Source organism: Kogia breviceps, chromosome 1 (assembly GCF_026419965.1).
Source record: "Kogia breviceps isolate mKogBre1 chromosome 1, mKogBre1 haplotype 1, whole genome shotgun sequence".
NCBI classification, from domain to species: domain Eukaryota; kingdom Metazoa; phylum Chordata; class Mammalia; order Artiodactyla; family Physeteridae; genus Kogia; species Kogia breviceps.
This window is the reverse complement of record NC_081310.1, coordinates 181,644,360-181,666,418: the sequence shown is the minus strand read 5'-3', so window position 1 is coordinate 181,666,418 and position 22,059 is coordinate 181,644,360. Positions and strand designations below refer to the sequence as shown.

Below are 22,059 nucleotides of genomic sequence, written 5' to 3'. Positions count from 1 at the left end.
TTGGGTTAGAACAGCACATGCAACTCAAGGATTGCTGAAGAAGGGCACGTGCATAAAGTTGCTTCATCATGAAAGGTGAATATTCAACATGGAGACTGTGTGCCCTTTGTTAAGTTTATAAAACAGTTTCTGCCTAAACTCTCTGTAATAGTTACCAATTGTGCTAATAATGGATTACTAAAACTCCTCAGTAGCCAATCAGGTTGCGACCTCCTTACTTCTAAGCATCTTCCTAGAGAATATCTTATGAAGGCTATGTAGTATCTCAATTCTCCTATGATTGCATCTTGGAAACACTGGCTGCTAGTTCATAAAAAACCAGAGAGTACGTGCGGAGTCAACTAGAATCCTTCTTTTCTAGATACTTTGGACTTCCAACTTTAGCTGGGCTAAAGTGGAACAACATCAGCCATGAACTCCAGGTTTTTCTGGACAGAGTGCCATATTTTTAAGTAACCGTGATTGACTATGGGAAAAAAAATACTTAAATGGGCTCTTGGACTTTGTTCTGAGGTCAAAAGGGACCGCATTAAAAAATGTGTATTCTATATCCTGATCTTGGTGTTTGGGGCAAAAATACGGCCTAATGTTGTGTGATATTGTGTATTCTTTTGTTTGAACATAGTTTGTAGATGGACTCTATTAATGAAAACACACTGTGGTGGAGAGGAACGTGTGTGTGTGTGTGTGTGTGTGTGTGTGTGTGTGTTTCAGTGCTGTTTTTAAATGGCCTGTTGGGTAGGCTTGATGAAATGTGTTAGGTTATTTCACCTTTGTCTCCTGTTCTCTCCCTCCACAGTAAGACTGGAAGAACAACACGCTTATACCCAGGCATCCAGTAGTCTCTTTGGAAGGGTAGGCCAATTAGAACCAACCTGCTGGTCCCCACCCCCAGCCACTCTGGTAGCTTCTGAATCCAGTTTCAGTGTTGTTAAATTTCAGGGCAGAAAGTGATAATTTGGAAAAGTGCCAGAATCCACTGTAATTTTTCCTGGCAGCTTTCTCTTGGTGTCACTGGTTAAGTTCTGCATTTCACTGGGGTACCGCACCACTACTACTACAGTACCCTGCAGCAGACTTTTTCATTTGGTCCACTTTTATCTTTGGAAGAAGCCGTTTTTCAGTAGGGATAGACGGATTTACACTCTATTAAAGCTAGTCAGAATGCTTTCCCTTAAGGGTCATTCACTTCCTGCCTTATCCTTAATAAGTTCCTTTGGATTTTCCTTGATACTTACATAAAAAGCCTGGGATGATCATGCTGGAGTATTCTCTTGAGGCGGCTGTGTTGCACACTTGCTGTTTTAGGCTCCTATCCTGTTTCACAGGACTGCATGCCCACCTCCCTCCATTTTGTCAGAGCTCATTGGGTTTTTCCTTCTTTTTCCACCTCTCTTCTACAGACTTGTGTTGGAGCAAAAGACTCCATTCCAGATCCATTCCAGAGTTACTATGAGAAACTTCCCCACTCTGACTTTTTTTCCTATCTCAGTAAAATGGCAGTGTAAGAAAGCTCTATGCAATCAGGGCTGAAAGAAATATCCACCTAGAATATTTGATTTTCCTTCTGATTTTCTTCTCTACTCTCAACTTTCAAAAATTTCCCCTACAATCATTTTACATGTGTGAAATTTTCTAGATTGGTTTTAAAGAATAAAGCAGAACAAAAGCAGCCTGTATTGGTTTAATATGGGAAGTCAAAGAAAACAGACTTTTACTGTTCCTGAGCAATACCTTCAGTATTAAGACTGGTGACCTTATCTTTCCTTGGTAGTGTTGTTAGTGTTTAGCTCTCCAAATCTAAAAACAGCTTTGTGTAATAAGTACCAAACACAAAATTGTCGTGTCTCTTCTGATGGACAGTAAAGTGGCTTTCAAGCTTCTTTGTAAGTAGGTTTTTCATATCTGCACTATTTTTGTGTCAGTTGGTGAACACAAACCTTCAGTGAGGCTCAGCAGAAATGCCCAAATTCCTGATCTGTCCAGTGGTTTTATAAAACTCCAGTCTGGGTTGGTTTGTTTGTCTTTAAAATATTATTAATAGTTTTACTCTATCTTCTACAAAAGAATGTCGACAAGCTCACCAATGAGATAAGTGGTTAAGGAAAATGTATATATTAGAGTGTAAGAGAGTTTGTGCCTTTTCCCTCATGTTAGATTGACTCTGGGTGCTTGCTTTGTTTGAAACCCACCACAAACCAAACTAGCCTGGACCTTTATTTATTTAATTTTATTTTAGATTTCAGTTTTGGGGTAGGTGATGGTGAGGGTAATTCTTATTTTATATTGGTACAAAAAAAGCAAGCTGACTTATACCTAAGGGTTTTTTTGCAGAGCTACTCTTCTGGTGAAGAAAAAAAAAAAGCCTCATTCAGAAATTAACATTTTTCAAAATGTGTTCCTTAATATTCTGAAATGTAAATTCCTTCAAATTGTTTATTTTAAAACTCTGAGATGAATGGAAGAAGGATCTAGACAAGCAGTTGTTGGGCGCCCACCATGCTTGATACCTCTGGGGTTGCTGCTTTGGAATTCTAGGTGCTGGGCAAGCGCAATTTTACCAGGGCTGTTGAGCGCCATTCGGACTCCATTCCATTTTTCTCCGTGGCGATCCAGTTCGTATCTTACAGCTCCCGCCTGGAAGCCGGTAATGTAATGAATTGCCTTGACTCTTGCTTCAATCCACTTTCCTCGCTTAATATGCAGTCCAAAGTTTTGCAGCTCGCTGTCAGATGGTACTGCTAGACTTTCACACTGCTCCCAAAGCCTCCGCTGGGGCTGTTTCAGAACACGGAGTTACAAACTTTACGAAACAGACAGCTCCAGACGGAAATCCACGCCAGGCTTTGAGCTCTGCTTCTGGCTTCCGTCAACTGACATAGTTGCCCTTTTGCTCAAACTCGCAGCTCCAGTTCGCACTCCGGAGAGCTCCGCTGGGTATCTGCTTGCTTCGGCGCGGCGGGGACGCGTGTGAGGCTACAAGCCGGCGCTCCACCTATTCCGCCGCGCCTTAGTTCAGAACCGAGGCAAACCTTCACTTGGGTCCCTGGGCTTAAACGTCTTCCTTCAAAAAGAGTGGCGAAAGGAAGGAGCCGGGCCCGATCTTTTGTTTGTTGAATTTTGTATTTCGGACACTTGGGAAGCAAATTGCCAGAAAGGAAGGGCTGTCCTCCCTGCAAACGTTTCCCTCTCTTAATAAACCCTCCAGGCCTGGGTTCCACATTTTGCAGTTGACTGCGTGGATTTTAATAGGTTGTTCCCTCACTCTCGGGCCCAATCCATGCACACTGTGTAGCCAGATAAAATGAGAGCACATTTTCTGCCATTTTCAGTCGGTTTGTCCTGGCAGCCCTGCCCCCTTCCTTGGCTGCGGCAGCCGCGGGAGTTAATGCTGCGCACAGAAAACTCCGCCTGATCCTCCAGGCCGGAGATCCAGTCCACGTTTGCCAAGTGCCGTGCGGTCGGGGACGGCGATAAGAACTCTCTTGTGACGGAGCGAGCGAGACTTTAGTCCGGTTTCCATGTCAACGATTCAGTCCATATTTGCCATCAGGCTGTTGGTGGCAAAGGAGCTTTCGTGCGGGTAGCGCTGTCCTAGTCCTAGTTCTCCAATCGGCGCCGGGATTCCTGAGCTGCCTAGGAGTGGGGTTAAAAGGCAGGGGCCGTGGGGGAGAAAACTCCACCAACGGGAGGACCCACAGCCCCAAACCCGGGTCTCGGAGCTCGGGCCAGCCACGTGCCCAGTTCCTCCCCTCCCCCCTTTCCCGCAGCCATTACCCCTAGGGAAAGCTGATGGGCCAGTTTCTAAGAAAGTTCCCGTCAACTCGGGATAGTGATGTGGGGCTCTAAGGGTAGGGGTGGAAGAGGACCCTAAAGGATTTGAGATTTAAAAAAAATAATAAAGTGGGAAAGGAGAAATCCGACATTACTACCTCCTCCAACCCAGGTGGAGAGATTTTTTGTGCACTTTATTGCTAGACAAAAATGGTGGCTGTTTTCAAAACAGACTGCCCACGTGTTCGACTGGGATTTTGGCACTTTCCAAATTTCACAGCCATTGAAGAAAGGGGATGAGGGCTTCCCCTGGAGACAAATTCATTCTGGCTTCCAGATTTTCACTGGGCTCCAGGTTTCTCATTATACTCCACCTCTGAGGGAAATGGCAGGGTAATTGCATGTAAAAAATTCCTCATTTGTGTGCAGGACTCGGGACTGTTTGCCAGCTCAGAGACAGTTGATTAAATAGCCAAGCTCCATTTAAGAGGCAGCCTATAATCTGGTTTCTAGGACCTAATGCACCGGGCGAGTTGTTGCCCCTGAGGACTGTGAGTGAAAGGAGGGCACTGGTCCATTCCAGTCAGTCAGATCCTGGTAGGCCGGTTTGGTTCTTGGCTTGCGGGGAAAGAAACACCAGTAGGAAGTTTTTGCTTTTTTAGTGTAAGATGCTCTTAGGTTTCCTTGGGGGTAAGAATGAGTTCAGGTTTTTGGAATTATTCACAGTGACCAGTGGCATGGCCAAAACTCCAGGGGCCTGCAGAATCTGGAAGTTCTAAGGTAATGGTTCTGTGGACAAGAAGTCTCCATTTACAGAATCTAAGGGGGAAAAAGGCCCTGGTGTTTAGTGACTAGCTGGCTTGGCCTCTCCCAAGGCAGCCTTGGGCTTGGTGAGGAGCTGGAATCCCCTCTGGCTTTTGTAGCTTGTCATGTTAGAGCATTCCAAGTCAGCCAGAGGAGGAAAAGGCTGCTGCTGGGATTTGGTGGGGCCTGTGGATCTAGAATTTTCTATGCATGCCTCCAGTTCAATCAGCATCTCTTAATGTAATGGTAAACTTTGATGATTCTTTACAGTGTAGGACAGAAAACAAATTTGGGTTGCGTCTGTTTTTTAAGTGACCTGTTAGACTGCACCTTTTCTGTCTTTAAGGAGAAAATAGTTTCCTCCATTTGGTCATCCCTCTTCTGCAGTGGTTTCTTTGAGCACTTAGGTTCCTCCAGTCCCTGAAGCCTCTTCTGTGATCTGTTTACAGTCTTACAGGTACTGTCTTTGGAGACTGGGGTCTTGGCCATTGTGGGCAAAGGTGGGGCTTGTGTTCTCCCACTAGAATCTAGGCTGTCATATGCCCTCAAAGTAGCTTCAGTGGTGACTATTTTAAGTCAGTGCTGAGATGACCAGCTTTGATCTCAAACCCATTCTGATATTCTGATCACATTGTTGAATATGGCACAACTTGACCACTTTTTTAAAAATTAATTAATTTTAAAATTTTTGTCTGCATTGGGTCTTCGTTACTGTGCGCGGGCTTTCTCTAGTTGCCGTGAGTGGGGTCTACTCTTTGTTGCGGTGCGCGGGCTTCTCATTGCTCTGGCTCCTCCTGTTGTGGAGCATGGGTTCTAGGCACGCGGGCTTCAGTAGTTGTGTCTCACGGGTGTAGTTGCTCCGCGGCATGTAGGATCTTCCCGGGCCAGGGCTCAAACCTGTGTCTCCTGCATTGGCAGGCGGATTCTCAACCACTGTGCCACCAGGGAAGCCCTTGACCACTGTTTTTTGTTTGTTTTTAATGCTAAGTAGTTAGGGGCAGCTGTGGGGACTCTGCTTTTTAAAGCCACCCTCCTCTGCTGACTTTAAGTGACAGGGCAGTCCCCTACACACTGTCTCGATTCTGTAAAATGGAGATAATAGACCTCATGCCCCCAGGGCCTTGTGAGGACTGGCTAATGAGGGCAGAGGAGTGGGAAAACGGAAAGTCTAAAACAATGATCTGTCATTCCGTGCAGCTTGCAAAGAGGATAAACTGTAAGGCTCAGCTGGTTCTTTGGAGCGGGTTTGTAAAAGGTTTTGAAAAAGAAAAGTGCTGTAGAGGTGCTAAGTAGCAGCCAAGAGACCAGGCCCGCTGCCAGGGGGTCAGGCCTGGGCCGAGGCGGCCGCGGTCTCGGGCTCAGGCCAATTTTGCAGCCCCGAGTAAACTTCACGGTTGCCCGCTCCCCTACGCGCGGCCTGGAGGGGACCAACCTGGGTAGGAACGCCAGGAGGGAGGCGGCGCAGGCTCCAGAGAGGCGCGAGCTCCGGGCCGGGTTTTCCCCGAAGCCTTCAGCGGCGGCGCTGCCGAGCGAAAGCGGCAGAGGGCCTGCCGCCGCCGCGGCTGGTTCTCTCCCCTCCTCCTTTGTGAAGGGACAGGAGCGAGTCCGTTCCACGGCCTGCGCCCGCTCCGCGCTCCGCTCCGGGTTTGCCAGGAGGCCGCGACGGCGCTGGGTAAAATGGCAGTGCTGAGCCTCGTGTCGGAGTGAGGGGGACTCGGAGGAGAGTGGGGCGCTCTAGCCGCTCAGTCCGGCCGCCCGCCCGCTCGCCCGCCCGCTGCCGCGCAGCAACCTCAGCCCGCGCCGCGGCCGGGGAGGGGAGGCAGGGCGCCCGGCCCGGCCTACGCTCCGACTCTACCTCCCGGCGCCTGGGCTGCTGCCGCGCGCCCTCCAACCCGCCCGTCCCGGGTCCCCCTCCCCCCGCTCCCTCCCTCCCTCCCTCCCCGCCCCCTCCCCCTCGCCTGCCTCCCTCCCTCCCTCCCTCCTCCTTTCTCCGGCAGCAGAAAGCGGAGAGTCACAGCGGGGCCAGGCCCTGGGGAGCGGAGCCTCCACCGCCCCCCTCATTCCCAGGCAAGGGCTTGGGGGGAATGAGCCGGGAGAGCCGGGTCCCGAGCCTACAGAGCCGGGAGCAGCTGAGCCGCCGGCGCCTCGGCCGCCGCCGCCTCCTCCTCCTCCGCCGCCGCCAGCCCGGAGCCTGAGCCGGCGGGGCGGGGGGGAGAGGAGCGAGCGAGCGCAGCGCAGCAGCGGAGCCCCGCGAGGCCCGCCCGGGCGAGTGGGGAGGGCAGCCCGGGGGATTCGGCCCCGGGGCGGGGTGGGAGGGGGAAAGAAGACGAAGACAGGGCCGGGTCTCTCCGCGGACGAGACAGCGGGGATCATGGCCGCGCAGGTCGCCCCCGCCGCCGCCAGCAGCCTGGGCAACCCGCCGCCGCCGCCCTCGGAGCTGAAGAAAGCGGAGCAGCAGCAGCGGGAGGAGGCGGGGGGCGAGGCGGCGGCGGTAGCGGCCGAGCGCGGGGAAATGAAGGCAGCCGCCGGGCAGGAAAGCGAGGGCCCCGCAGTGGGGCCGCCGCAGCCACTGGGAAAGGAGCTGCAGGACGGGGCTGAGAGCAATGGGGGTGGCGGCGGCGGCAGCGGAGCCGGCGGAGGTGGCGGGCCCGGCGCGGAGCCGGACCTGAAGAACTCGAACGGGAACGCGGGCCCTAGGCCCGCCCTGAACAATAACCTCACGGAGCCGCCCGGCGGCGGTGGTGGCGGCAGCAGCGACGGGGTGGGGGCGCCTCCTCACTCAGCCGCGGCCGCCTTGCCGCCCCCAGCCTACGGCTTCGGGCAACCCTACGGCCGGAGCCCGTCTGCCGTCGCCGCCGCGGCGGCCGCCGTCTTCCACCAACAACATGGCGGACAACAAAGCCCTGGCCTGGCAGCGCTGCAGAGCGGCGGCGGCGGCGGGGGCCTGGAGCCCTACGCGGGGCCCCAGCAGAACTCGCACGACCACGGCTTCCCCAACCACCAGTACAACTCCTACTACCCCAACCGCAGCGCCTACCCCCCGCCCCCCCAGGCCTACGCGCTGAGCTCCCCGAGAGGTGGCACTCCGGGGTCCGGCGCGGCGGCGGCCGCCGGCTCCAAGCCGCCTCCCTCCTCCAGCGCCTCCGCCTCCTCGTCTTCGTCCTTCGCTCAGCAGCGCTTCGGGGCCATGGGGGGAGGCGGCCCCACAGCGGCCGGAGGGGGAACCCCCCAGCCCACCGCCACCCCCACCCTCAACCAACTACTCACGTCGCCCAGCTCGGCCCGGGGCTACCAGGGCTACCCCGGGGGCGACTACGGCGGCGGGCCCCAGGACGGGGGCGCCGGCAAGGGCCCGGCGGACATGGCCTCGCAGTGCTGGGGGGCTGCTGCTGCTGCTGCGGCGGCGGCGGCGGCCGCCTCGGGAGGAGCCCAACAAAGGAGCCACCACGCGCCCATGAGCCCCGGGAGCAGCGGCGGCGGGGGTCAGCCGCTCGCCCGGACCCCGCAGGTACACGGCTGAGTGGGGAGGGGGCTGGGGCGAGTGAGGTCCTGGGAGTGGGGGGCGGCGGTGGGGAGCAGGCCACAGCCGTGGGCTATCCCCAGTCCGGGGCCCCCACTGCTGGGGAGCTGCCATTGTCTCGCTCTTCCCTCTTAAAATGGCTGCCTGTCTGCCTTCCTCTCTTTCCCTCCTTCAGCCTTTGTGTGGGGCTTTCCCTGAGGTGTCTGCTCCCCTTCTCCCTCTACCCTGGTCCCTTCCAGCTCTGGGAGTCTTCCAGGGGGTGCGGAGCAGAGTGTGCGGGAAAGGGCCCGGCCCGGGGTGACGGGGTGCTGGGGGGTCAGGTTAGGGGTATAGGCAGTGCTAGGAGGTCTGGAGTTGAGTGAACAGTTCTTTGCTCACCTGCCGCTCCTCTCTGCTTCACCCCCCCCCCCGCGCCCACCTTCTTCTAGGCCGGTCCCCATCTGTGTTTTCAAGGAGGGGCCCCTCGGGCTCGGGGGGACCTCGAGGGAGGGCAGGGGCCTGCTTGGGAGCAGCTAGAGGCCGGCTGTGGTCCACCCAGGGCAGCCCGGGCCGTCTCCTGTCTTAGTCTCCGTCGGCCCAGTGGCCTGGGCTTCTCCCTGAAAGTGCTGGTAAACAGCTGAGTGATTGGAGTAGTAAGTGCAGATTGCTTTGGTTTGGGATTTGAATTATGGAGGTAAAATCCTTCTGTCAAAGCCAGGAGACAGTTGGTCTTAGGTTGACATCCTATCTGTGATCTGATTGGCTCCCCATCTCCTGCTCTTGGCCATTTATAATTGCCTCTGATGTAATGGTACAACAATCCTGATGAGCTCATAAACTTTTACACTCTGCTTTTCTGCCAGTGATAACCCAAACCATCGCTGCCACTATCTGCCTTTTATTCCAGAGCTGAAATTGGCTGTGACCTTGAGGAGGGAGGTTTAAGCAGCAATATTGTATCAGCAGGAGCAGAGTCCCAGACAGGCTGCCCTTGTTACATTGTGCCCGAAACAAAAGAGGAGGCAGTGGCATTTTGCTTGTACCTTGGATTTATTTTGCTTGTTATGTTTTATGCAGACTGAAATAGATTCTGTGTTGTCAGAACAGTAGCTGAGTTTTTCTCTACAATGGGTTTGCTGTTTGTTTTGGTTTTGTGACTTTCCTGATGGTATAAATGACTTCTTTGATGGCTCTGAAGATGCGTTTGTCTTGAGTAATTTTGACCCTGTTCGCTTTGCAGAATTGAAATTATTTTACTGACCTTTTTATTGAGTGGCAAATGTGGGATCTTTATCAGAGGGGGTAGGAAAAAACTTTCTGAGAACTGGAAGCTTTCTGAAAGAGAATTTCATATTTAGGTGTTCTGTTTTAAGGAACGCTGGCCTCATTCTTTGTTTACATGTTAACACCTTTTTTTGTTAATTGAATTTTGGAAGAGCAGCTCAATTTAAAGGGAAGGACATCTTTCTTGATCTTGAGAAGGGGCTGTTTCCTAAAGGCTTGGCTTGGTGAAATTTATCATTTGTTCCTGGAAATATCAGAAAGCCTAGTTTTCTATTTTGTCATCATTCATTTTACAGCTTTGAAGTAGAGGTCAACCAGTTTTTTTCTTTGAATTTTAAGTTCCATTTATTTCTATCTTCCAAGATAACAAAGATATGACCTACAGTGATACTTAAGACTTGCTTAGAAATTACAGCTTTTAGGTGTGTTTTTATGCATTGTTTTATTTTGCTCTTTCTCTTCATCATATTCTGTCTTCAGTGCTTTGGTCAGGAATATTGGGTATTCTTTGGAGTCATCTATTTTTTCAAAGCAGGAAAAAGTCTTCATGTCTGCCCCTCTCCCAGCAGTACCCAGTTGTACCTTTGTCCTATGAGATTTTGTTCACATTTTGTTCACTTCGGCGGCCTAATTAGATGTATTCCCTCCCCATCTTAGAACTGCTTTCTACTCTTACGTTGAGCTGGGAATTTTGAAAATATTTATGTCAGGTAACAGGTTTAGAGGTCTGTGCCTTGACTCCATGTCTTCCATGATGTTCTACATCATCTACATCATCAAAAGACATCTGGGCAAGAAATAGGGGAATTTTAAATTAGATTCCTAGTGTCTGGAGGAGAAATTTTGTCTTAGAATATCTTCTCTCTGGGTCATTCTATAGTTTATCTCTTTCCCCTCATTTTTTTCCCTTTTGGGAGTGAGGGGGAAAAGAGGCTAAGATATTTACTTTTCTTAAACCATTAGAGGAAATAATTTGGGGTAAGTCAAGGCTCATTTAAAAACAAAAATTAATTTGAATTCTTTCAGCTTGGGGATATTCAAGCAAATTATTTATTTATTTTTTTGGGGGGTAAAACCAATTTTTGCCGTATAGTAATTTCTGTTTTTCAGTCATTAAACAAATATTTGAGCACTTTCTATGTACTAGGCACTATGTTCTGTGCTGGATAAATGGTAGGAAAGTAGACACAGTCCCTGTTTGGAAGCTTGTCTGTGGTGCCTTTGTGCGAATTTTCTTATTCCCTTTCAACATTAACAGGCCTAGCACTTCACACAACATAGATTCCTGTCGGATTTCAGTTAAGTTGCCTGTTCTCCTGAGACCCAGAGCATGGGCTGGTGAGCATTCACTTGTAGAAGAGACAGTGCAACTTCCAGTTTTGTGGGTTGCTTCAGGTGTGTCATCTAGATGAAGGTTGTAGGTGGGTAGATTTTGTTCTGAATTCCTTTTTGCTACTTAAGGATAAACTACTTGTCAGACCATGATGCCCTATTCTTAAGCATTCTTAAATAATAAGATCTTGCTTTGTCCTCTCCTTTCCCTAACTCAGTCTTGAATTAAGAGGTTTTTTTGCAAGTGATTCACTTTGTTACAAAGCGGAAACTAACACACCATTGTAAAGCAATTATACTCTAATAAAGATGTTAAAAAAAAGAGAGTTTTTTGCAGGGACTTGATTAACACAGCTAAGGTGGTAATGTTCATTTGACTCTGAATCTTTATGGAATAAAGATTATAGGTATGTGTGTGTATTGTGGCTCTTTTTCACAGGAGCTGGTTGGATCCCATCAAACAAACTTTTCCTTTATGCCTTTCCATAAGTAGTATTGTATCTCAACGTGTTGAATCCTGCTACTGATGAAATACTTTTCAGTCACCTATGTTCTTGAACCTCGTGTAAAGCTTTTTTCTTTAGCTGTAGTACTTTGAGCTGGTAGACTACGCTCATCAAAGTAAAAAATCCAATAGAATATGCAGTCCAGGATCAAGGTGGATTTGATTGTAGAAGCTTGGCTGTTAGTTCCTGCTATGGAAATATCAAATGATATTTCCGACTCCTGGGAAACAAATACAGGAATCCTGGGCTTATGGGAATGCCTACTGGCAGAAATTCTGGGCTGGCTGAAACACAGGACTCTTGGAGCTCTCTCAAGTAGGAGGGATCAGGAAAACCACACTGAGACGGCACTTAGTTGTGAGGGCTTCATGTTTCTCTGCTTTCCATGAGAGAACTGGGGTGATGAAGGTTGGGTTGATGGTGAGAGAAGAGAGAAAGCAGGACCGAGGCTGGCTTCTTTGCATTGGGCCCTGTGGGGACTTTTTAAGGTTCCTTCCCTTGTATGTGATACAGAGTAACCATGACAAGTGGCACCTGCTGTAACAAGATGATTTGGATTGCATTAAATATTCATATGTTAGATTGACTCCTGTAGGGTGTGAAGTCTACAGTCACCCTTTTGCAAAGTTAGCGAATCTTATTGTATGTATGTGTGTGTGTATGTATGTATTTATTTATGGCTGCGTTGGTCTGCATGCGGGCTTTCTCTAGTTGTGGCAAGCAGGGGCTACACTTCCTTGGCAGTGCGTGGGCTTCTCATTTCGGTGGCTTCTCTTGCTGTGGAGCACACGCTCTAGGTGCTCGGGCTTCAGTAGTTGCAGCGTGCGGGCTCTAGAGCGCAGGCTCGGTAGTTCTGGCTCACAGGCTTAGTTGCCCCATGGCATGTGGGATCTTCCTGGACCAGGGATTGAAGCCATGTCTCCTGCATCAGCAGGCGGATTCTTAACCACTGCACCCCAGGGAAGTCCCAGTGAACCTTTTTTAAAATGTGGAAATAAGCTAACGAAGTAATGGTCAGGGTCTTTTCCCATTCCCATCCCCCAAAAGTTTGTATTGATTGGCTTCAAATCCCAAAATTCTAGAAGCAACTGAAGCATGCAAATATGGCTAAAATATGTATTCAAAATAAATTGGCACTGAATAGTTCTTTCCTGCCAGTGAGATGGGATGATACCTTGGTCTGTGAAATGGAGTCCTGATTCCCTTGGCTTTCATTTCTGGGTTTTTCCCTGTTTAGATTGGTCATTATCATTACTGATGTGCATCAAGTTGTGTGTGGTATAGTAGTGAGCAGTAAAGAGCACAGGACTCAGAAGGAAGAGGAGCTTTGGTTCCACGTGCAGCTCTGGATTAAGCTGTGTGACTTTGGGCAGGGCATTTGCCTTCTCTGTTTCATTTTCTCTTTGCTGGTAAAGTGAAGCTGGTGAACTGCATAACCTTCTCTGATGCTACACATCTGTCTGTGCTTCCATATCTGGCTTGTTAGGAGGGCAGCTTCTTCCTGTACCTTTTTCGATAGGGATCCTGAGACCATCTTTCTTTCCCTGGGCTCAAGGAACTCAAGGCTGTTTTCTCTTGAGGATTTACAGGAACAAGCTCTAAATAGTTGGGTGCCACTGTGGTCTGTGGCCCTTCACAGAAAAAGCCCCACCAGATTGTTTTGCTTTGAGACTGTTAATCTGTTTGTCATTAGTCATTCCACCTGGCTGGTGGTATTAATACACTAAACAGTAATTGAAAAATTAGACTTCATTAGAGCAAGACTTGAAAAATAGTTCCATCAGAATCTCCATGAGGGGATTTTGGGTAGATTAGGGATGGGGTGAGGAGTGGATATTCATAAATTCAACATTAACACTGTTTCTTTGGTGGGGGGTGGATAGGAAGGAGGGGAGAAGTAGTATTAAACTCTCCAGACTCTTCTGGTGTTTGGGCAGGTCTAGGTCTGGTTTGGGCAGTTGGTTGTAATCTGAGTGCCTGAACTTGCCCTGTAAGTTTTGCTGAGAGAGGAGCAAAAGTTCCTGAGACTGGAACAGGAACAGGAAAAGCTAAGCATCTCAGGGTCAACTTCATAGGTGTATTGCCATTTCTCATACCCCTGTTGTTTTTTTAAAACTATGTTGTGTGGTTTGCAGTTGGTCCTGGAAATGCTGTTCTTTCGGCTGTTCTCCAGTATACCAGAATTTCCAATTTTTCTTCTCCTGGTTTAGTAGTTAAAAAGTGTAATTTAGGCATCTTAGAGGTGTGCTAGAAGGAAGCTTCCCTTTATGAAAGAGGGGAAAAGGTAGAGGGAAAGGTGTTTGATAATTCTCTGCTTGACACAGCAGCTTCTTCTCTCTGAAGGAACCAAGTGTTTCAGAGCTTTGTGTAAATACTTGCTGAGCTGTCAATATGTACCCAGGAGGTTTCTATAGTAAGATGTAAACGGCTCTATAGAATGTTTGACAGGCAAATTAATAAACAGTTTTCAAGCAAAGATAATGCTAGTTTCTTCTCACATGGTGGAATAAAATAACATTGGAGAAAAAGACTTGGGGGTGGGGAAGAGAGGGTAACGCTGGTGGGTAGAGGTGGGGGTGGAGAGCGAGAGCATGGAGATGAGAAGAGATGATCTGAAAGAGGTTTGAAGTGAAAAGATGATGCCCTGGAAGAGAAGCCTCCCTGGTTCTGGCTCCATGGCTGAGTTCAGGGCACATGGAGCCCAGTTTAAAATCGGTTGCAATTTCAGAGTGAAAATAAACAGAAGTTTGGAAAGAAGGTCCTAAGTTTCAGTTAGTGAAGTAAGTGTGCTCCTAAATCTTGGTTTATGAGACTGAGTTTTGAATTTAAAGCATTGTTCTTTCAGAACGTTTCTGTAGTTTGGTGAGATGTTTTTAGGGTTGGGTTTGCATTTTTGGAATACCAAAAAGGAAAAAAAAGATACTACAACTTCAGTGCTGTCCTCCGCCTCTATTCTGCTTTGGCTCTCAGGATTATAAGCCCACTCCTCCAAGGGCCAGGTTTAAATTTTTAAAATTAATTAATTAATTAATTTTTGGCTGCGTTGGGTCTCCGTTGCTGCGTGTGGGCTTTCTCTAGTTGTGGTGAGAGGGGGCTACTCTTCGTTGCGCGGGCTTCTCATTGTGGTGGCTTCTCTTGTTGGGGAGCACGGGCTCTAGGCACACGGGCTTCAGTAGTTGTGGCACGTGGGCTCAGTAGTTGCGGCTCACGGGCTTAGTTGCTCCTCGGCATGTGGGATCTTCCTGGACCAGGGCTCGAGCCCGTGTCCCCTCCTGCATTGGCAGGCGATTTTTAACCACTGTGCCACCAGGGAAGCCCAGGCTGGGTTTAATTTATATAGCTTTTACTGGACTTCTGTGCATCACTTATTTTTATATTAAAATTAATGCCCCAGGTTCCTGGGTCAGTACGGTGTTTGCGGACTCGCTAAGTCCTGCCTGAAGGGTTAGGTGGGTAGATTCAATCTTTGTTTTTAAAATTGCCATTTTAGGATTAAAAACGTTTCTGGTTCTTCTGGTGAAACATTATTTTTATGGAGGAGGAGGTATTTTAGAAGTGTTTTATCTGTCTGCCTATCGTACTCTCCCTTGGTAGCCTTGTGAGATGACCGGATTTACTTTATCAAAGTCTCTTTTTAAGCGTAATCCACTGACTCTGACACCAGTGTTCTTCACAAGAAGTGTTTTTTAGACCAGAGTCCTGGAAGTGCCTTTTGACTCAGCATTGTAGTAGGGAGTATGAATGGCCCTGACCATAATTTTCAGTTCGGTTCAGCTAACTTACCAAAGGCTATCAGCTTGTTTTAAAACAAGATACAAAAACTTGGGTTGACACTGACATTGATTGCCCGGGCCTTTCCCCAGTATGGTGGTAGGGAGGGTATTAGAACTTCAGGCTTGTTGCTGAGAGCATGATTTCTAGCTCAGGGGGATCTGGAGGTTCAAATGGGGGTGGGAAGTAGCTCTTTGTGAACATACCTACTAGATGCTAGGGAGGGACTTAAAAGATAGAGGCAATTTCTGCTTCAGAGGAATTAAGTTTTCTTGGGAAGCATGCTTTTGTGTACACATTTGGAAAACTTGCAAAGCAGGGTTTTACAAATGGATACAGACCAAACTAAGTGTATAGGCTGAAGGAATCTGAGAATAAGGAGCAATCACATTTGGGCAGAGTAAACCTGGGACAGCTTTTCAGAGGCAGTGATTTGAGAAGTTAAATGTCCGAGAAGGGAAAGTTAAAATATTAATTTGCTTTTTCATAATGCTACTCTGAGTTTCATGGACTTTATAGAATTCAAATTGCACATCCATCCCCAGACCTGTAGTTGTCTCATTCTGGTGACTTTGAGAATTTGGACTGTAACCAGTTCCATGAAAGAGAGTGGTTTCAGGGTCTTAGTGGTTCCTGTGGTTATGTGGGGCCTTTAGTACAACCTGCCAAGTTCTTGGCTAGTTCAGAGGCTCTTTTGTAGTAATTTTGGGTTTGGAAGGTTGTGTCACCTTCAGAGTTGTGTGCCCTGGACAACTCTACAGTGACAGTCGTTCAACTTTGGTTAGAGAGCCTGAGTTTTTTCTTTGTAGGCAAAGTTAATTGACCTTTCTTAAAACAGGAGCCATGATGTACCTGTCTGGACTCGGGCTGCTTCTGTTTCTGAAGGTTTGGGAGCTGTGCTCAAGCTGAGTTGCTTGGATCAGACCTTATGTTGAGGGTTGTTGGGTGGATAAGCCCTGCACATATGCAGTTTGCCCATTTGTTCACAGAAATGGCCTTTAATATTGTTTTTGATTAGGTTGGCTGTGGCCAAGAAGCTCATAAATGCTGCAAACACATGCTTATTCCTTATGGGAGCCTCTGAAATGTAGTGATTTTGGTTTCTCTTTACCTGCTAGTCCATGTGTGATTGGATCACATGTGATTTCTGGCACTTTTCAAATGGTAAGTGGATGCTTAACAGCTGAAGATGCATGGAGTGTCCAGTACCAGGCTACTACAGTGCTTCCACCTGGAAGAGGAGGGTGGGTTACACTGTTCCATTATAAACATATGGCATCTTGAATACAGATTCTAGTTTGGAAATATCTCTTCCACCATCTTTACCTTGCCTTTCTGGCATTTTGCAAAGGTTAGTTTCCAGTAACTCAGAATTGGGCACAGTGGTTCACCAGCAAGTGTGTAGGGGCTTGAGATAAACTCCTTAGTCAGTCCAGGTTTTAAGAATCCAAGTTGGGGTGAATGTTGACTTAACTGCCTTGAGTATTCTTCCCTGAACTTGCTCTTCCCCCTATTTAAATGGATGGCATTAGTATTTATTGAATTTGAAGGGACATCTGAGTGAACTTTTATTTTTGTTAGTCATTTGTGCATACTAGAAGATGGTCTTGGGACAGGTTGAGTCTGTATTTCCCAGTGGCTTGGGACAGGTTGAGTCTGTATTTCCCAGTGGCTTCTGCATTTTCTGAGGGTGGACTGCAGTGGGAAGAAGTCTAATGCCAAGAATGCATTCCAACATGCTGCAGAGTAGGAAATTTGATCCCTAAAATGTTGACTTAGTGTTGGTTATGGTACATATTAGAAATCACTCAGTAATCCAGGACAGATTTTTGTTGTCCTTCAGGAAGTTAATGTTGGTATGAAATACTAAGGGGCTTTCGGCACTGGGCTATGTGCTCTGCAGGCCCAGAGTGCTGCTTGAATATGAAGAGGAAATGTGCCATGTGCTTTTTTTTTCTCTTTTGCATTTGGGCTTCCTTATGGCTTCATTGCTTCTGGGTTCCTGAGTCTGCAATGTTGGGTATTAGACTTCCTCCTCCCTTGGCACTGGCACGTTCGTGATTTTTTTGTGGCTCATCACCAGCAGCCAAGATTTTTGTATGCTTTTCCCTCTTAAACTTGTTAGCTTTCAGCTTGCTTGTTTATAAACGTCTCTGTTAAAAGGAACTCCCCCCTCAAGATCTAGCACCAGCATGACGGCAGCAGGGGAGTTTAGGGATTGGTGTGATATTTGAAAACCCATTTGCTCTGTGCTTAGTGTTTTTATTTTGCCTCCTGTTTTCCTTGAGGTCACAAGTTGCATGAGTGCATCTGGGTCCAGCTGTTTATTCTCAACTGACTGGTGCCTGGTGTACTATGACTTTAAGAAGAGTGTGAGTTCAGCCACGTGGTAGAGGATTAAAGGCTACATCGTGCTGGGTGCTTCCTTTTAGAGGAAACAGATATGTCTTTGGGCTCTTCTTGGCCAGTGATTTCCCCTCTCTCGGGTAGACCTTATTACAGCTTTCTGTTGTTCTTAGAGAACAAATCACCTGAGCAGAATGCTGGGAATTGGTTGCTCTTTGTTACTACATCTTTTTTGGTGAATACAGATGGCTTTCTCTCTTGCCTTTTGGACAAGATTCTGTTCTGGTCGGAAGGTGATGGAGTTTCATGGCATTAGTTTAGAAGTGTGAAACTTTTGATTCAGATTTGGATAACCTGCCTTTTGTTTCCAGACTTCTAACTTTTTACCTGTTTAGGAATCTGGGCGGCCAAAGATATTAATAAGGATTTGGGGATCAATTCTATAGGTAGTTTGTCCACAACTTTGTCCTGGGCCAGGGGTAGGCCAAGGACCTCACTGAGTTCCCTGTTTTCAAGTGATGGTGTGTTGGGGGTGAATATTAATGATAATTACCATGTAGTTGAGTACTTGCTATGTGCCAAGCACTATGCTTGGGTCTGTCCATGAATTTCTTTATTTAATCATCACAATCATGAGAGGTGGGTTCTAGAGTTATTCCTCCCACTTTACAGATGAGGAAGTAGAATAAGAATGAGAAATTCACCCTAGGACAAAAAACTAGTAAAAGGTAGAGTTCAGATTTGAATCAAGGTTTTTCTGATTCTCCAGAGCTGTATAACATTATAAAATACTAAGTTTGCTTCTCCAAAATAAATTATTCAAGCACTAGACCTCGCTGGGACATTATTTTTTGCAATAGTCTAGAACTTTTTTTTTTTTAAACTATTTATTTATTTATTTAGGCTGTGCCAGGTCTTCGTTGCGGCATGCGAGATCTTTAGTTGCAGGGTACACGTGGGATCTAGTTCCCCGACCAGGGATGGAACCTGGGCCCCCTGCATTGGGAGCTCAGATTCTTAGCCACTGGACCACGAAGGAAGTCCCTAGAACTCTTAAATGGGGTGAAAGACTGAAAAGCCTTTAGTTACAGTTTGACATTATGCCTAGATTTCTGTCCCATCCATCTCTTCCATTTAGAATTTTATTTAGGTTTTTGATGAATGTCTGTATGATCCTGATGGTAAGAATTGGCAGGATTTGGTCCTTGGGCCCTTTTCTCTTTGAGAGTGGGGATAGAGGTAGGATTCAGGCTCAAAGATAGAGCCCTTCACTTTGACATAAATGAGAGTAACTTGCATTATGAAAATATTTGCAGAGTGATTTTACTTTCTAGAGCTTGGAGCACTCACTGGAGAGATGAGGATTATTGTGTTAATTTTCCACTTCAGGGAAGTGAACACGTAAAGGTTAAGTGCCTCACACAGTTTCATGTCAGAGTCAGCTCTAAAAGCAAGGTTTAAAGTTCCCTTAGGCTGTGTGACTTCAGGCAAGTCACGTCTCTGAATCTGTATCCTCATCGGAAAAATATCTACTTGCAGCTGTAGTAAACAACATATAGGAAAGTATCACTTGTTATCCAATAAAATTCGAACACAGCTTCTAGTTGGTAGAGGCCTCTGCTTGAGAGGGGGATAGAATTGAGTGGTTAAAGACAGGCAGTATTAGTCTGTGCTGAATTTAAAGCTAGCCCATAGTTTTTACCTGGGCCCATAGCATTTTTACCTGGGCCCTGTTTAGAAATGCAAATACTCATCCAGACCTACTGAGTCCAAAACTCTGGCAGTATGTTTTAACAAGACCTCCAGGCCACTATAATGCACACTCAAGTTTGAGAACTACTGGATTTATGCTCAACTAGGCTACAGAATATATCTGAAATACGTGTGGGGCTTCTTCCAAATTATACCAAAGGCTAATGTTTCAGATATATGCCCTTTCCATGATGTTGGAAGTGTGTTATTGGTTGGAGAAAAGGTTAAAAATGCTAAGGGTTGGGGGAGAAGAAAAAAAATACTTTTGAGATGGATCTTCTATATAGTAATGACAAACTCTTGTTTGTTTATAGGACCTGGGGACTCCCTGTTCTCCATTCTTTTTCTTTTAGCTCTTTGGTGACGTAGCATGAGGATGGTTCTGGTTTGATGAAGGTGGAAAAGCTCATTTTAGGATGGTGGCCTATGGTGGCCTCCAAGTATGACCAGTTGAGAGAACTGCCCAAAAAGTCATTCTTGAAAATTCTCAGAGGCTAGTACTGGAAACCTCAATTAAATGCCATGATATCCTTTCTGCTCGTTGATGGCCAGCTGATCTGAGAATCTGCTGGTCTCTGAGTAGACCATTCTTAGTGACTTCCCTCTATCTCATCTCCCACTCCTCAGTGCCCACCTTGAGTTTTGCTGTGATTCCTTTCCTTGTGTTCCTTGTGAAGTCCTAGTAAATAAACCCTCTAAGAAGACTCCTGACAAGTTACCCCATCTCTCAAGTGGGTGAGGTCTCTTTGAGGAATGGACATTTGAGCCAAAACCTGTCCCTAGTTGTATGACTTAATAAGGATTGTGCTTGGCACAGAAATGGAAGTTACAGAAATGGTCAGATAATAAACATTAATAATGCAAAGACCAAGTGGAGGACCAGTGTTGTAGTTCATGGGGGCTTTCTGAAAACCTGATGTGGTTTCTGAATCCTTCCCATTAATAACATGTTTCCTGTATCAGACCTCTTTTCCCTCCTGCCTGAGAAGGGACGCTGTTATCACTGTGACCTGGCTGCGATGAAGGCAGAGGCTTCCAGGAGGCAGTATGCTGACAGTTTGATCTGTGATTTGATATTTGTATGTACAGACAATACTCTGGTAGCCGTATGTTCCATGTGTGTGTGTTTGTGTTCTAGACTCACTTTATCGTCCCTCTGCCATTCAGCTTTATTTTCTGTCTGTTCTTGTTTTTTTCCTTTTTCACTCTTCCTTTGGTTTCTAACTCTGTTAGTAGAATGCAAAGCACATGGAGACTTCAGTAACTTTCACACACCAGAGCTGATAAAATGTCTTAAGAGAACTGGAGAGGCAGTTTATACCACTTTCAGATCAACACCGTTTCAGTGAAGATTCCTGGTATCTGCTTACCGCTGTTGGAATGGCCTGGCTAACTAGAGGCAGAATGTGTCTGTCTAATAAACTAAGAAACAGAAGTTTCCTAGATGATCTCTTCCTCCTCTCTTTTCTCACCTTATTGCCTTTGGTCTGGAGACTTTCTTAGCCCTCCTTAATCTGTTTTGGGTGTTCTGTTGGTCTAAGAGGGATTTGTAACATTCTTGTTTTTCTTTCTAGTCTGTGATTTGAATCTTCTGCTTTCCCAGTGCAGCTTTGAATTGGCTTCTTTAAAACGTCTACATAAAACCTCAAGTGACCAGTATGTGGTCTCATTATGGTATTTTGGGTTAAAATAAAATGAGATTGAGATTGCCTTATTCAAGGCACACAGAATTTCCCTTTGGTAAATGTGTCTGGGTGAGTGAACACAGCGATCTCAAAAGCGTGTATGAGCCAAAACAGACTTGGAGGGAGGGGTACGGATAAATATTAGCTAGATTTCCGTAGCTTAGCATGCCAAGTATTCATCCCAATTTGATTATACTGGCCAGAGATAGCAGGAAAGACAGCTGGTAACTTTGGTCTTGTCTAATGCATTTCTGGTATAAATGATGAAGCCAGGCTCTTCTGTACACATTGTGTGGACAGTGGTGTAGAGGAGGTTGGTACCAATGTACTTTTGGAGCTCTGAAAAGAATAGGAGAGTCTATAGTACTCTATGGCTTTTCATTCAGGGAACTGCTGACCTTAAAAAAGCCTGAGGATTTGGCAGCATCTATAATCTTAATAAGGTTGGCTGTGCCCTGGGCCATTCTTTAACTTATTTTATTGTGCCTGTTATAGTGGACATAGGGGGACCAAGGGAAAGGCTGGCATTTTTGGAAAGTGGTCCAGGGCAGCCCTAGGAATTAATGAAAGTGCCATGGCTGCTGCTTCTCAGTGTCTTTATCAAAATATAGTACTTGATTGGATTGATTACAATCAAAACATGATGGCAGGGCTTCCCTGGTGGCGCAGTGGTTGAGAGTCCGCCTGCCGATGCAGAGGACATGGGTTCGTGCCCTGGTCCGGGAAGATCCCACATGCCGCGGAGCGGCTGGGCCCGTGAGCCGTGGCCGCGGAGCCTGTGCTCTGCAACGGGAGAGGCCACAACAGTGAGAGGCCCACGTACAGCAAAACAAACAAACAAACAAACAAAAACATGGCAAACAGATTCCCCTACTGTATGTAAATCAAGTTCCTACAGCTAAGTGATGTCACAGATACCTTTTTTAGTATAGAAGGAAAAACTTCGGCAGATTGTAAAACTGTGCACTTAGAGAAATTTAGAACCTTTTTATATGACCCATGCCAGACCAAGTTTGGAGTTATAGATAAAGTAAAAGGAATGGGGGAAAAGAGAGCTTTTTAAAGGAGAAGCCAAGGAGGCCTTAAAGTTTTTTTGGCTAGAAGCAGTTTTTGCCTTTGCCTTTTTTGTCTATTTTTGAGCAGTTATCTGTAAAGCAATTTAACATATGGAAGAGAGAGTAGTATTTTAGAAACTAGGTCAAAAGAACTAGGTGTGATTTAGAAGTGTTGTCTTTACTGAAAAGTTGATATATACTCTCCTGGGTAAAGCTCTGTTTGAAAGGCTACGTGACTCTTGCCTCTCCAT

The 22,059-nt window shown here is 46.9% G+C and overlaps 1 protein-coding gene across 2 annotated transcripts in view; it reads left to right on the top strand.

The window, feature by feature from the left end:
- The first annotated feature begins 6,875 nt into the window (after window positions 1–6,875).
- ARID1A (AT-rich interaction domain 1A) overlaps window positions 6,876–22,059 on the top strand; it is a 71,647-nt gene continuing 56,463 nt past the window's right edge. For both annotated transcript variants that reach the window (XM_059070244.2, XM_059070243.2), the window contains exon 1: window positions 6,876–8,086. In XM_059070244.2, coding sequence (XP_058926227.1) covers window positions 6,950–8,086 — 1,137 coding nt within the window. In that variant the 5' untranslated portion in view covers window positions 6,876–6,949. The remainder of the gene's footprint in view (window positions 8,087–22,059) is intronic.